Raw genomic sequence first — 16,137 nt, 5'->3', positions numbered from 1 at the left:
TGAAACATGTGTAGCCAAATGAGGAAAAAAATATTTTAAAGTAAAAGCTTGGTGCTACCACTGTCTCACTTTACAGTCTCTAGGTATGTACAATTTGGTTGTAAAGATGCTGGCTCAGATTAAAGGGATGCTGCTCCCAAGCTAGTAAAGCAGTTTTTATCTTACCAGTCCTGCAGCTAGGCATTAAAGGTTAAACCAGGTGTGATGCTAAGCGTATCATTTGTGCTTGCATTTTTTTCTTCATTGAAGTAGGAACAGATCCTTATCATTCTGATAAGCATCACGGTGACACACAGGAAGCAGGTATTTTAACTTTTGCTCCTTGTGCAAATTCCAAGCAAAATCCCCCACCCCAGCTACTACAGGTGAGGGTGCTAATGGAAGCTTCCATCTCAGAGTTATAACACAGAGGCTATTTTTGTCAGGAGTGCAAAATGAGGGGAAAGGGTTAAGTGCTCTCCATGTGCTGTGGTCCTAACTGGCCCCCATAGTGACATTTTTAATGAAGGGGGGAAATGCAAGTGCAAATAATGTGTTTAGTATCATGTCTAGTTTGATGCTAAGTTGGTAACCAGGAAATCCAGATGGACATCTTTTTCTAGCTTATGCTCCCTAAAAACTACAAATAGGAATGAAACAGTGCTGAAGTTAGAACTAATTTTAGTAGTGCAGCATTATTTGTAAACCTATATTTATACAACCTATAAATTTCCATTGACACTGGAATAATCACAGCTGGATTGTGCTTGGCCATCTTTGGTCTCCTAAGAAAATTATGATGGCACAACTCATCAACGCAATATTGGAATTTCTGAATCCATCAGCTAAACCTCTCCAATCCCATATAGAATTTTCTAACCTCAGCTGAGTCTTCTTCCATTCCTACAGCAGCATCAGCTAATTTCCCCTATATATTTTCTGGCACTCTAGACTTATTCCTCAGTCTTGGATTCCTTGGACACCTGTTTTGTCAGAATTCTGAGCCCAGACCCTTCAGCTAACAAGTAGCTTATTTAGATTTCTAGAAGGCTTGCTTAGGTATTCCAGGCAACCCTTCCTCTGGTGGGCCACTGTGTGAAACAGGATGCTGGACTAGATAGGCCTTGGGCCGGATCTTGCAGGGTTGTTCTAATGGTCTAACCCAAATAGCCAAGTCAACTTTCGTTTAACTGGACAGTGTCAATTTCAAGCAAGAAGCTACTGAAAAATGTACAAAGGGATAAATGGACTTTAACTGAAAGGGCAACACAGGGCCAAACAAGCTGGTTCTACTTCTATCTCAATCCTAGCAAATATATAGAAGCCAGTTGTCTCAGTTGTTCTAATTCCCATGGAAATGTGATCAAGATTGGTACAACATTTTTTGTATAATTAAGATCTGAAACAGTTGTACAAAATGGACAGTAGACTTAGCAACTTGAGCAGAGTAGTTATTCCAGAGCAACAAAATACTGTGGCCTATATTGTCCAAGACACCTAGTGAATAAGGTCAGCACTAGATAAGAGTCCCCTTAAGTATACTTTAAAACTGGGCCAAGATGGATTTTAAGAAGAGGAAATCCCTTGCTCTTTTAAAATTTTTAGTTGCATTTGTTCTGATTTTATTGAATTGTTTTTATCTTGTTGTTTACCACCCTGGGGTTCTAGGACAAAGGGCAGTATATTATAAATAAATAAATGGATAGATAGGCAATATTTTATAAGAAATGTCTTCCCATTACTGTTACAGCTATGATGCTTTAAATCAAGAGGTATTGCCTCACATCTCTTGGCTATTGCAAAATCACATCTTGTATCTGCTTTAGTAGAAGACAATCCTGCTTACCACTGTTTTCCCGCCCCTGCTTATTTAAGATGACATGTGCAAAGGCAGCCATGACATGTTTTATGGAGGAAATCCGTGTTCTACATCGCAAAAACGAGGACGATGACAACATCACTAATGCCATACAGAAAATCCAGAAAAATATATATGCTGATTGGGTAAGCATACTTAAAGGGGGTTAATTTTTTTAAGCTGAGACAAAAAAAAGTCACAAACTAGTAAGATGACCAGTATGTGAACCCCAGTAATGAGGTCTCATTATTTTTAATCTATGTTTTCCACTAGATCTTGAGAGATTCATTTTCATGGACTGCATAGGAATAATGAATTTTCATGCAGTCCATGGAACCAATTGTGCTTTCAAATTTCCAATGATAGGCATTCACTAGGATGTCACTGAAAACATTATAGCAAGTGAAATCAAGCAGTCAATTTTTGTTGCTTTCAATAAGTCTTTAATACCATGTTCATCCCTGGGCTATTAAGACTTATGCCAAATGGCAAAACAATATGTGCTTTTTGTTTTATAACTAGAGTTACTACAAGTGACACAGCAGCTTACTTAACATAAATTCTAATTCATGTTCAATGCTTTCCCAAAAGAACTGGGAGAAGGGTGAAACTTGAGATTTGTACAGATGATTTCTCCTCTTCATGGCTCAGGCGTTTAGTTTCTAAGCTAAACCAGTTTTCATTCTATTGACTATTCAGAATGACTGAGTTATTCTTATTTTACTGCTCACCAACTGGGGAGCATGAATTTCTAGAAAGGTACAGATAAGCTTCTCCTAGTCCTGAGTTCACGTAAAACTGAACCACATCATACAAACTGATAAGAAATTGATGTCCTATTCCGTGATGCCAACTTTTAAAATGTGTTTGCTTCCTTAGTACTTAATTTGGGGAAACCAAATCTTACTTAGATTCTGGAATGGCTTCCCTCCCTCATTATCCCTTTAGAAAAGACAATTAATTAAAAGTTCATTAAATCCTTTGATTGCAGGAAGGACTTCCAGGAGGAGACACAGCACAAGAGAACACATGCCCTCAATGTGAATCATATGAAACCCAAAACTTGGAAGCTTTTTTAAGACACCTGACTGAATTTGTGCAGTTTGCTTTTCATCGCACACAGTAAAGAACACTAGACTCGCCAATCAAAAATGTTACCTGCCTCATTATTTAAATTATTTAAATAAATAAATATATAATTATTATTATTTTAATTGCAATTTGTGTCTACTTTGGAATGAAATCCATTTGATAGTATTTTATTACCATTCTTGGAAATCAGGTTTGTTTGTCCACTGTTTAAAACTGTATTGGGGGGGGGGGAGAATAAGGGGAAGTGCTTATGTGTCCACCATCCACTTTCAAATTGGCACACACAAAAAAAGACCTCCATCAGGATACCCTAGGAACCCAATTTCATGAGTTGTGAAACTGGTTTGCTTTGGACTATGAATACTAGTATTACTACTACTACTACTACTACTACATACTACTATTACTACTACTAGGAATTCAAGTAGTAGTACTATTACTACTAGTAGTAGTACTTGAATTTCTAGTAGTAGTAGTACTTTAATTCTAAAAGGTGGTGTTTGTACTCTCAGTGGCTGCAGTCTTGAAGCAAGATAGCAGATGGGGAAAAATACTCCCATCCAGGGGCGTAGTGTCCAATGGACAAGGGGGTGCAAATGTCCCTGGGCCCAGACTGGTCAGGGGGTCCACAACGGCCCCCACCAGTGCCCATCACTACTCCATTGCCCTCCGCTCACACTGCCCATAATCCTCACTGCTGGGAGGGGAGCAGGCTACCCCCTGTGGTGACTGCGGCAGCAGGCGGGCTTCTCCCCCCCCCCACACTGTTCTGCAGCTTCTCTCAGGCCTGTGTGCCTGCACACTCTGATTATGGATAGTGTCGTGTGACATCACGACACAGTGCTATCCATAATCTGAGTACACAGGTGTACAGGCCTGAGAGAAGCTATGCGCTGGATGGGAGTGATAGTGGGGAGAATCCTGCCCGCCTGCCACCACCATGGGGTGTGTGTGTGGTTGGCCTGCCCCTCCGGACAGTGAAAACTATGGGCAGTATGAGCAGAAGGGCTGCAGCCTGTAGGACCAGTGTTCCCTCTAAGGCATGCACTCACAAATTCTAATTTTAGTTCCCGTTCAAGTTGAATCAGGAAGGCCCCATTCTGAATGCACATGCACACACACTGCCTTGATACTTCTGCCCAGAACAAAGCTCTTTCCACACACAGATGAAAAAGATGAGAGGGAACACTGCCTAGGACCCTCTCACAAATGTGGTAAATTTGGTTTGTATTGGACTGCCAACATAAAAGTTATTAGGAACATGCACACGAGTGCACACAGACACACAAACAGTAATCAGGTAAGCTTTCCCCCTTTTAGAACATAGGTGAAAAAATATCCTAAGATCAAAAAGCCTTCAGTTTACAAACGTGCAGATGTTTACCAATCACTCATGCACCAAAAAGCAAGGAATATGTAAATTAAAATGCCCTCTTAACTTCAACATCACATTAGCAGCAAATGTATCCTACATTCTCGCATTTTGTGTTTGCTGGCAACTTGACCTCTATGCACCCAAATGTTTCCTTGGGCTTTCAGCTCCAATCCTCTCCCTCTGCAGCAGAAGGAGCTGTAGTTCTGTGCTAGCACATATGATCTGCACACAGAAGGTCCGAGATTCAACTCCTGGTTGAGGTACAGCTGAGAAAGACCTGTCTGAAACTCTAGAGAACTGCTACTAATCAGTGTGTACATTACTGATCCGGTAGCCCAATGGTGGGCAATACTGATGCACAGAACATTATGGAGATTGAGCCCCTGCTTTCTCCATATGCTTTTATTTGAGATAAAGAACATGCTACTAGTAATGAACTGTATGCACAAGGCTGATAGAAGATGTAAAAATAGGCACAGAAGTCTGGAGCAGTGTTCCCTTTAAGGTGTGCACATGTGCACGCGCTCACAGGTTTTTTTAAATGTCCGCTCAGTTAATTTTAGTTCCCGCTCAAGAATGCAGGAAGGCCCCATTCTGAATGCACATGCACACACACTGCCTTGATACTTCTGCTCAGAACCAAACTCATTCAGCACACAGATGAAAAAAAATAGAGAGAATACTGGTCTGGAGGTAGGCAGACATTGGGGCAAGTATGTCTTATAGATGACACATACACGGAGGAAGTGGGTAAATTCTCAGAACATCAGACTTGCAATATGTAAGATTGGCCTGTGAAACATAAATAGGCTTTGTTTTAAAATGAATTAAATATTTAGAATTTACAGGTAGAGAAAGTCATGTTCTGATCATTTGAATAACTGCTTTCATGGGTTTGGTGCACATTTGATTCTGCTGCTGAAGAAAAGCTTTGCATAGAGTTGTCAAAATAAAATGTGGATGGAAATTCAAAACGGCAGACAAAGCTTTTGTTTAAAGCATAGGATTGTATTCTGCAGCTTATGAAATTAGGCAGGTGGGGCTGGTTCTCAAAGTTAGGAGTTTCAGATCTAAAGGCATGCTTCCACTTGAACATAAATATTGCATTGACCCCAGTTAAAACAGAAAGCCATGGAAGTTAAGATGGACACCTTAACTTATAGTTTCCCTTTTGCTGCATAAATGACTGTGTAAGCACCTTAAACATTCTCTTAGAACAACAATCGTTGATATTTTTTCCTTTTTTTCTTTTCTTTTCTTAAAGAAAATGCATTACTGGAAGTGTAGGGATTAATTTCATGTGACTGTCACATAACACATATGTATTATGAGTTATTAAACATGAGACACATTGCAAGATGTTAATTCAATAATCTCCACATTAAATCTGTAATGTAGACCATTTTTATTATTTCCATATTGTTCCTATTTTGCCAGTTTGTACAGTAGTTAAAAAACTGTACCAAACCCACAATATTGTCTATTCCCATCTAGATCCAGGGGTGAGCAGGGGAGACTGGAATCAGAGATAGAAAAGCTTACATTATGACCACCCTTATGAACTGCAAACACATCGCATGGCACACACATAAATGCATGTGACAAGCACGTTTCCACAATATGCAAACACACACATGGATGCTGCCAGAAACATACTATATGCGAAAGAGCACCACAAAATGCCACTTTGCAGGTTTCACATGAAAATGTGCAACAACATTCAGCAGCGCACACATAACATGTCATACACAAACATGAAACAGCATGCAAATCTACTGCAATGTATCAAATGCATCTCACACATGCACACACCATATCGTGTATTGTGCAAGGACAGAGCATAATGCACTCACACACACACACCGCAGCACAAAATGCATAAACATAATGCCATCTAGACACTTGGTGCAGGACACCACTTGTAAGCATGTGCAAGAATATAGATCACTAAAGCACACACAGACACATCAGCTCCTGCTCCCCACATACATATACATACTGTTTCTGCCAACTCACTCCATCAACAGATGCTGGGGGCGGGGGGCCTGGTTCCATCAAGGCAGCTTCAATCTGCCAAAATAGGTAAGATCTGCAGGACATGAACCCTTAGTTAAATTAGCAATTTTGAGTATGGGATATTTGAAATCCCTTAATCTTAGGTAAGCCTAACAATTTTTCACCAAACTAGCTAAAGGTACATCCTTGAATTTTGACATAGCCTAAATTGCCAGGAAGTGAAATTCACAATATGATTTTTTTTGTGGGGTGGTGGAGAACAATGGGCAAACACACACAAACAAGTTGTAAGCAACATGAGGTCATCCTGTTTAAAACAAAATTTTCTAAAATTCCTATAGGTTAAACCCTTTATCAGAATATATTGAAATTCTCAGATTATCTCTCTCACAATTTTCTATGGACAGGGCAAATTGTTTAAATTTCATGTTTAATATAGGGTTAGGTCCTAAAATGATAGAATGCTAGCAAAATACCTTTACAGGCACTTCTGTGCCTATATCATCACACACTCACAGCAGCAGCTGAATGTTAATTCAACTGAATTAAAATGCCCTAAATGGAATATATGTCTACCTTATTATTTGGTATTTAGAAAAGGTTAAGTGACATACCTGTATCATCACATAAAAACACACACACTTTTTCTTGTTCCTGTCTTGTTGAATTTCCTTCTTTACCCTCTCCCTGAGTACTCCTTTTCCTTTTAACATGCATTTTTCCTTTACATGCAGATATAGGCATTCTTCACACCACAAGTGTAGCAGCATACATCTTTAGAGGAGCCTTTTGCTAGTTCAATCCAGTTTCTCACCAACCTCAAACTTTGTTTAAATGCATTCATTTTCAAATACATAGTACATACAGTCAGCCTCAATATCTCTCTCACATTGTCTCAACCCTAACATGTGACTTCCAACTCACTCCTGCTGCTGCTCCTCACTTTGGTGAGAAGTGTTTCTCTTTCAGGATGATGGGACAGGCCACTCTTGCATTTCAAATGGTTTGCATTGTGGACAAAGCCTTCACAATCCATGATTTAAATTAGACTTCATATGAAGACTAAAAAAGCAAATGAACCAGCTCTTGGAAAAGTCTAAGAAACATTAATTTTTTTGATCTAAATGTGTAATTCTGTTCTTATAAATGCAGCTGACTGAAAAACACACACTTACTTTTCACTTCTCTGTTAAAACATTTTGATGAGTCCCTGAAGCTCGTAGAACAGAGCAAAACCAGTCAAGTAATGCAAATCAACCAACCAAAGTGAAGCTAGGCATTTTATCATGAAAAGCAACATAGTATTCTTTCTCACACAAAAGATTAAATAAGTTGTACTGCTATACTTATCAGTCTATCATTTTTTTCCTTTGATGTGTGTTACTGCGTGGGTGGAGAATGAGAGACTTGTATACCTTGAGCAGGAAGTAATAGAACGGAAAAAGTCATTGATCTTTTCTAGGAAGAAACTAATAGTAGTTAACACTTAAAAGTTAACTGCCTTAAAAAAATGGAGGCAATCTTCGAACGATCTTCAGATATAGTACAAGGTGCTCAGACATATGACACAATTGGTTCCTGAAAACTGCATCTTAAATTGAAACATCTTAAACCAGTACCTATTTTCCCATAGGAAACAATGTTATAAACTGGAGTTTGGTTCCTGAATGAAGGCCTGTCTTCTTTCCCCCTCAACAGCTAATGGAATGTCAGTCACAGACACACGGACATACATAACAGTTGATGGTAGAGAATCAGAAGTTACTCATCCTTGTCACCCACTCCCTTCCCAGCTCTCAATTTTCTGAGAAAGGGAGGTTAGCTCTGGGTAGCTCACCTTTGTCTCCTCATCCTGGGCAATGGTTAGACAGGGAAGAAAGGAAGGAGGGTGAGCAGGAAGTAGCAGGTGGGCTGGGGCCTCTCTCTCTCTCAGTCATAGCACAGCTGCTAAGCCTGAAGAAGGAGCTGAAGCTGCAGTGATGGTGGAAGCACCTTGGATAGGGAGATCAGCCAATCCCTTCATAGCCTCAGATACAGCAGCAGTTGGATCTGCCAATCTTGCTGACAGGCAGCAAGTCTGAGGTACCATTGTCACCTCTTCCTCCTCTAGCTACTAGCAGTGCTACACCTTTTCTTGGCAAGTGCTGTAAAGTTGAAACACCGTTAAACGTTTATTTATCTGACCCATATACAAATCTCTGGCAGTTTACAATCTAGTTGATTCAAGGTGGCAATTAGCAAGTGTCTTAAATGCCATTCATCTTAACTCAGAGCCCCTTAAATTGAGAACTGCCTGTCCTGGTTTCCAACTAACACAAGCTAGAGAGGACTGCATGTTCTGTACAGTTAAAGCATGTACAAGCAGTGTACGTGCTTTAGATGTGCAAGATCCTACACTTAATCATTGTATTTCTAGTTATGTAATATCAAGACTAGATTTAAGAGTCCCACATTATACATGGAGACCAGTGAACAATTCATTCCTGAGGTGGTACTCCACAGGATCTTATTAAATCTCTCCAATTATGTGAAACATCTACATACCAGCACTGCATATCCCTTGCACTAACAGAGGTCGTATGCAATGAGTAGAAGGCTGGTGGTGGACTCAAATAAGGAACTGTTTTTCTGCATGAAAAGACAAGCATTGAATGGAGGGAGGAAGACGGTACTGGGGATTAGAGGGGTGAATATTTCATTAGGAAAATGGAGCAAATGAGTCGAGACATGAGGACAGAGATGAATTGAAAGTGAAAACTGCATCCAAGTAAAACAAACAGTAAATGGCAGAGTCACACAACCAGCATGAGTGCAAACAGTCTGGAAGAGCATTGATTGATTAAGTGCCGCCAAGTCAGTGTCAACTCTTAGCAACCATATAGATTCTCCCCAAGATGATCTGTCTTCAACTTGGCCTTTAAATTCTCGCAGTGGTGCATTCATTGCTATTGTAATCAAGTCCTTGCTGCTGGTCATCTCTTCTTCTCTTTCCTTCAACTTTTTCCAGCATTATGGACTTAAGGGAACTGGGGTTTTGCACAATGTGTCCAAAGTATGATAGTTTGAGCATATCGTGGACAGACCATATCGTGGAAACTGGATAGCTTTGTTTTTCCGCTTTAGCTTGCCTTGGAACTTGCACGTGAGCAGTTCGTGATCTGTTTCATAATTGACCCCCGGCCACGTCTTTGATGTTATAATTGAGCTCTTCCACCTCCTTGCACCAATAATGTAATCAATTCAATTCCTGTGTAACTCCATCTGGTGATGTCCATATAGTATAGGCACTGCTTTGGTTGTTTGAAGAATGTGTTAGCAATGAAGCGATCACTGGCTTGGCAGAAACTAATAATTCATTCTCCTGCTTAATTTCTCTTTCCTAGGCCATTCAGTCCAACCGTGTTTTTCTCCTTATTTCCAACTTTGGCATTCCAGTCTCCAACCACCACCAGCACATCTTGCTTGCATGTTCTGTCAATTTCAGACTGAACTTGAGCATAAAACTCATCAGCTTCCTCTTCTTCTATGTCAATCATTGGGGGCATAGACTTGAAAAACTGTCTTGTTAAACAGTTGTCCATGAAATCTAATTGATATTAATTAATTCTCCTGGGTGTGCCTTGGAATGTGTGTCCCAGCACCCAGCTGATTGGCTGGGCAGCGGATGTGCCTGATTGGCTGAGGCGCACCCAGGGGGATTGGTCGACACGGCGGCGGGCCTGGTTGTGGAGGCCAGAGGCGGTGGCAGGCCCGGTTGTGGAGACCAGAGGCGGTGGCAGGCCCGGCCCGCCCATGGAGGGAAGGCCCAGAAGGGAGAAAAGAAAGTGTGGGGTAGAAGTGGCGGTGGGGAGGAGAGACGGTTGGGCCCAGAAGCGGAGACTGGGGCAGAAGGGTGGGGGAGAGGTAACCGCTGGCCCCAAAGAGCACACAGATGCTCTGTGTGGGGTTGGCTAGTTGATATTAATCATTTACTGACCACATTGTACCCAAGTACTGTCATTGCTATATCCTTCCTATGAAAGCAACACCATTCCTTTTTTGTTTTTCATGTCCTGAGTAGCAAATCATATGATTTTCTGACTCAAAGTGTCCCATTCCAGTCCATTTTAATTCATTGATGCCCAAGATGTCAATCTGTAGTTGATTCATTTCATCTTTCACTGTGTTCAGCTTTCCCATATTCACTCGTCTTACGTTCCACATTCCCACTGTAATTCTGTCGTTACAGCTTCGGATTTTCTTTTCCCACATGGCAACATCAGCCACTAGATGTCCAAAAGGCTTTAACCTACCTGCATCATGAGCACTATCAGTACGCTGAGAGATCCTCAGTTCTTCCTCAGTAAGCATGATGAGTACCATCCGACCTGAGGGGCCCATCATCTGGCACTACATCGACAATCATTCTATCTTGTCTATCCATGTGGTTTTCTTGGTAAAATACAGGAGTGGTTTACCATTGCCTCCTCCATTGCTATGAAATGATGCCTTTGCCACTGTCATTAAAGTGACCATCCTTCCTATATCACTGCTGCCCAATGTAAGTGTCTGCTTGCTTTATCTGGGCAGCTGAGATGGCCTTTGCGCCTTGGGTGACCCTACTTGGAGTACACCTTCCAGCGTACTTGAAGTGGATTTAAGCCCAGCCTTTTTCTCAAAGCAAGCTTACGTGGGGGGAAGAAAAATGCTGAATCATTCCTTCCATGTTTGCTCAACAAAGGCTGTTCCAATAAAAAATTTATTGTTCATTTGGTAATTGCTGCCACGACACCTACTTTTAAAACAGAGTTTCATCCCTCCATGGTGTGGATGAAATTCCAGGGAACTCCTTCTCATTTACCAACAGAAAATTACAAAAACAACCCTCTACATGCAGCCTACTTGTTCAGAGAACACTTGGTAGTGAGTTGCTGAGCAATCAAACTTGAGACATGGTTGCAACGGAGTAAAACCCCTTTTCCTGTGTTAAAAAACCACTCAGAGGCAGGTAAATTACAAGGAACAAAAAGAGAAAAAACTTTATTCAAAATACTAGACTACTTCAGTCTGAGGCTCTCTCAGCTTTTAGTTACAGGTAACAGAAACACTCAGTACTTGCAAGAATACATCAAAAATCACCCTCAGATGATATTGGGGCAGCATACTTAAATGGTGGTTACCCAGTTGCAAAGAACATAAATGTAAAAAAATACCAAAAAGCACCTTTGGGAGTCTACAGAGACTTTTGCAACGCCCTAGATGGAAAGAAAGGGCAGAAGCTCAGTTTCTCTTAGTTTGTTATGTTACAAATTTAAAAACACAATAAACTAGTTGTAAGGATTTGCAAAGCACAAAAAGAAAGAAATCTAACACGAGCTAACTACCAAACTGTTCCCTCGCTAAACTCTTCAGAAGCCCCAAAGCCCTGGCTTCCTTCCCCCTTGAACTGACCCCAAACTCCAGGACAGATTTCAAGCTTCCTGCAATCCTGTCTCCCAAGGATCTGCAGATGTCCTTCCATGAGAGAATTCTTCAGGCTAGCTTTTGACCATGAGGCAGCAAAAGCTCCATTACTGCTACTTACTAAGCCTTCCACCCGTCCTCTCTTATCTCCCTCCTAGCTCCTTCTGAGAACCAAGACAAACTTCTCTTCCTGCCGCAAGGCCCTCTAGGTCCCGCCCACCATATATGCTGAGTGGCTGTTCCATAGCCTGTCAGTCTGGACAAGGTTCACTTCTGGTTCACTCTTTAGGGTAAGGGAGGACCGATTGCTACAGTACTTCACTCCCAGGAATACTCCACCACCATAATCAGGCAGCATAGCAGGCCTCCCCACCACGATGGGGCAGCATAGCAGGACTGGGTTGGGTAGAGTTTTGCTATAGAAGGCATATAATTCAATATAAGCAGCTCTTTATAAGTAATAAAAAGACTGTTCTATATGCCCTCATATATTTTGAATCCAGATTATCAGTGTATCTGAAGGCACATGATAAAGCACCTTTGTTGAAACTAAGCAAATCTGAGCAGACTGAAAGCCCACCTTGCAACCCTAGGTATACCACTTAGTGTTCCATAATGGACAGCTGGCAGGATCTGTGCTATCTATTTTCTACAGAGTGAATCACAATACCAGTCCCTAGGCTTATATTTATACAACAGTACTTAATATTAGTTAGAATTTGTTGTACCATGGATCGTTTTACTACCAGAAAGCCCTGACAAAATGTGATAATGAGTTTGAGTCTGTGTTTGAAGTGTCCCCCTTTTAAAAATGTAGACAGTTGCTTGGTTTTAGCAAATTTACCTGGCTTGGGGGAAAGAAAGAAACACACACACACACGAGCAAAAGGGACTGCAACCAAACAAATAAATGTTCCACGGCAAAAGGAATGCTCCAGAAGGCAGGAGCCAGTTGAAAGAAGGGAGAAGAGAAGTTGGCAGTGGTTAGGAGACCAACATTCAGTCACTCTGAGAAGGAGAGATATAGGGAGGTGGAAAGAGAAAACACAAGATAAAAGAAGAAGGACAAATAGAAGGAAAGAGAAGGTGGAAAGGGAAAGGCAAGGAGAAGGCAGAACAAACAGAAAGCGACTCTTTCTTCCAGTCATAACAAAGTATCCTAAAACACACACTTCTAAAAGAAATGAGTAATCATATCCAGAGCCTGCCTGCCTGCCAGGTACACAAGCTGGTCCCAGGTTACAGGCTGCCCTGTGAGTGGGAGTGAAGCAGCAAGCAAGTGGGCACTCCCTATCCCCATTGCCCGCCCTCCTTGCCACCAGCCCATTGTGGTGCATTAGCACAGCAACATTATAACACACTATGGCAGGCAACATGACATGCCCGTTTGCTCTCCTTGCCATGGTGCTCACATTTCAGTATGAGCATTCATCCCAAGATGGTACTGAAATAGTACTAGAATACTATTTATATGCAAACCCAGCAAATTTTGTGAAGTTCTTTAACATGAGTCTCCCACCCTTCAAGCATCTTTCCCCATTTTTCTTAAGAATGAAGAATTCATACTGGAGACACTGCAACAAGCTGGCTGCTCTTTGTAGCACAGGAGATTTCTAAAGTGTGCTCCAAGTATAATATCACTATATTGAAGGCCAAAGCTCAAAATACGTTGAGCAAGTATGTGGTTTGGTTTTATGATCTGATGCTACAATAGCAATTTTAAAAAATTGAGCATGACAATTACTGTGCATCAGGCTTTATATTTCTTCCTTTGCTTTAAACTTTCCCCATACTGCTCATTATTTGTATTGCAGCATTATATGCTGCCTTTCTTAAGATAAGCCCTAAACTTAAGAAGCTACACAGAACTGAAATGCCTTTTGCTGGGCCAGGTTTTTCCAGGAAGTTAATTCCTTCTCCATTAAGCCTGTTCCTCAAGAGCCAGTTCAGCATGGCCTTCTCTACTTTTGCTCATTTGCTCAATCCTCAACCTCTCCTGCCCACCTCCATAATCAAATGAAGAGTGATAGAAACTATTACTGGGCAGGAATTACATCAATTGTGTCCTGAAAATGCCTGGCAAGTTGTTGATATTAGGAAAATGTGTTAATAACAGCTGATGGGTGCATTAAGTTGTACACATGAGGACACTGCAGGAGTGAAATATGTGCTTATGATACAAGCATGTTGAAAAAATTAGTTTTGAAAAGCGATGAATATCCACACTCCAGTTTTCTTGTAGCATAAAGCAGTCTGAGAAAAAGGGTAGGCAAAAGGGCCAGCCTATCTTCTAGAAACTTTGTTCCTTCCTACCTTTCAGCCATGAATGTGGCTGGTAAGGTCACAATTCATAGAAAAACACAAAGTTTTACTGGAAAACAGTATTTTACCAATCCAATATTCAGACTGAGAGTCATGGTATTATACATTTATTCTGATACATACAAACTTAATTACTGGAAAACACAGTCAAACTCAAAGCCCCAGCTACCTAAATCCAAGACCCAATTCCAAGATTTTTAAAGAGTTAACAGTAAAAGTCAGTCTCATTGTCAGTGGTAGCCATGTGGAAGTAACTGGGCACATACTATTGCATGGAGAGTCTTGTGTGCTACTACAAGCAAACACAATTGTGTGTGGTACTGGCATAAAGACTTTCCTCACAGTATGGCTAAATCCATGTGGTGAGCCATTCATACATTATGGCTGTACAGAGTCGCTGCTATGTGTTTCTTGGTTGTGTCCACACAGATGCCACTGCATATGAAAGAGACCCTATTTAGTACAAAGTTTAGCTTTAAAGACTCTTAAATGGCTTAGCCAGCATATAATGAACAGTTTTCCAAATGATGTGCTTTAAAGGTATAAGCCAATACCTTTTGAAGATGAAATTTAAGAAATAGCACAAAATTTTAAAATATTGTTTCAGCAACTAGTTTGCCCATTTCCGACTTCGGTGCTATTTGAATGTCTTTTTGGTAATAGTACAATCTTTGAGCTTGGGGCATTCCAAACTAGTTCCCGGCTATGTTAAATTAGCCAACTTAAAAAAAGAAAAGAAAAACAATGTCTAACTAAAAACTATAGTTTTCAGTCTTTATGCCAATTTTTCATCTAACTCCTTTATTAGTAGACAAGACATCATTTGAAAAGTGCTGAATCTCAAAATTAAGCATTTCCCTGATAATTTCCAAGTTTTCATATGCAAAGATACACACAATACTGGGGTTGGTTTGTAAATTGCCCAACTGTCTCTGGCATCTGCAGATTTTTTAAAAAATAGTTTGTGTATTTGGTTCAGCATGTACTTATGGAGTTTTCCTCCTATCAGAAGTTTAATTCTAGTAGTTTCTTCAAGATTTAAAACTTAAATGCCCACAAAGGATATAATCCACAAAATTTTGAAATTAACAAGGAACACAGAGGTTTTCAGAACAGCTAACCTTTCAAAAAGCAGATTACATGGTATGGTAAGTTTGCAGTACCGCTATCAGGCCCGTTCAACTTAGGTCCCCCAGCTGCTTTTAGACTACAACCCCCATAATCCCCAGACACAGTGGCCAATAACCAGGGATTATGGGAGTTGTAGGCCAACATCTGCAGGCGAGCTGAAGTTGAGCAGCCCTGCTCTACATAATATGGTGCTGATCACAGCAAAAGACTGAGTTGTCAGTCACACAATTCTTCACTTCTCACTCACATTCACTTCTTATGATGCATCATAGCCAATGTACCTGAGAAACTATTTAAAAATATATTGCAAATACAGAAAACTATTTTTAATGTCAAGTATTTACATTGGCAAAACTATTAGCAATAAAAATAACCTGCACATTTCAACAAGTTAGCTTATATACCATTCCTTTCAGCAGCCAACACTGTTGCACAGCAGTGATCCACAACCAAGACGTGAAAGAAGCCTGATCATCAAGAAGCAGTATACTTCAACAAGTCCAAGCACCAATATATTAACCTTCACATACTGAAATGTTCAATACGTGGAGACTTCACAATCCAGGAGCCGTAACCATGCTGCTCTAAGTAGGTTTTCAGCAAATATTTTGCTCTTTGGTAGGACTCAGCCATCATCTAAATTTTAAAAAGAGTTACATGTTATAGTTAACAGAGCAACCTGAACAAGGAGTCAACTCTTATCACAAGTTGCCTACCTGTAACAGGTGAGCTCTCTAGTGATCCATGTTCCCTCACAACTGGGCTCTTCTGCACCCATGGAGGCGCGAGGGAACACCTGTTAAAATAGGTGGGAGAGCACCTTCCCATTTAGTTCTGGATTTGGCCATTGTGCTGAGATTGACATTCAGATATGAAGCAGTTCAGGTAAGACAAGTAAAATTTTGCTGCAGGTGCACACTAG

The 16,137-nt window shown here is 40.7% G+C and overlaps 1 protein-coding gene across 1 annotated transcript in view; it reads right to left on the bottom strand.

Annotated features, from left to right (window-relative positions):
• Positions 1–11,312: 11,312 nt before the first annotated feature.
• Positions 11,313–16,137, bottom strand: part of ADAD1 (adenosine deaminase domain containing 1) — a 64,441-nt gene continuing 59,616 nt past the window's right edge. Inside the window, exon 12 of the mRNA XM_053255902.1 lies at positions 11,313–15,851. Within this exon, the coding sequence (XP_053111877.1) occupies positions 15,738–15,851 (114 nt within the window). The 3' untranslated portion in view covers positions 11,313–15,737. The remainder of the gene's footprint in view (positions 15,852–16,137) is intronic.

This window comes from Hemicordylus capensis, chromosome 5 (assembly GCF_027244095.1).
Source record: "Hemicordylus capensis ecotype Gifberg chromosome 5, rHemCap1.1.pri, whole genome shotgun sequence".
NCBI classification, from domain to species: Eukaryota; Metazoa; Chordata; class Lepidosauria; order Squamata; family Cordylidae; genus Hemicordylus; species Hemicordylus capensis.
Note: the sequence above shows the minus strand (reverse complement) of the source record. Positions and strands in the feature narration are given on the sequence as shown.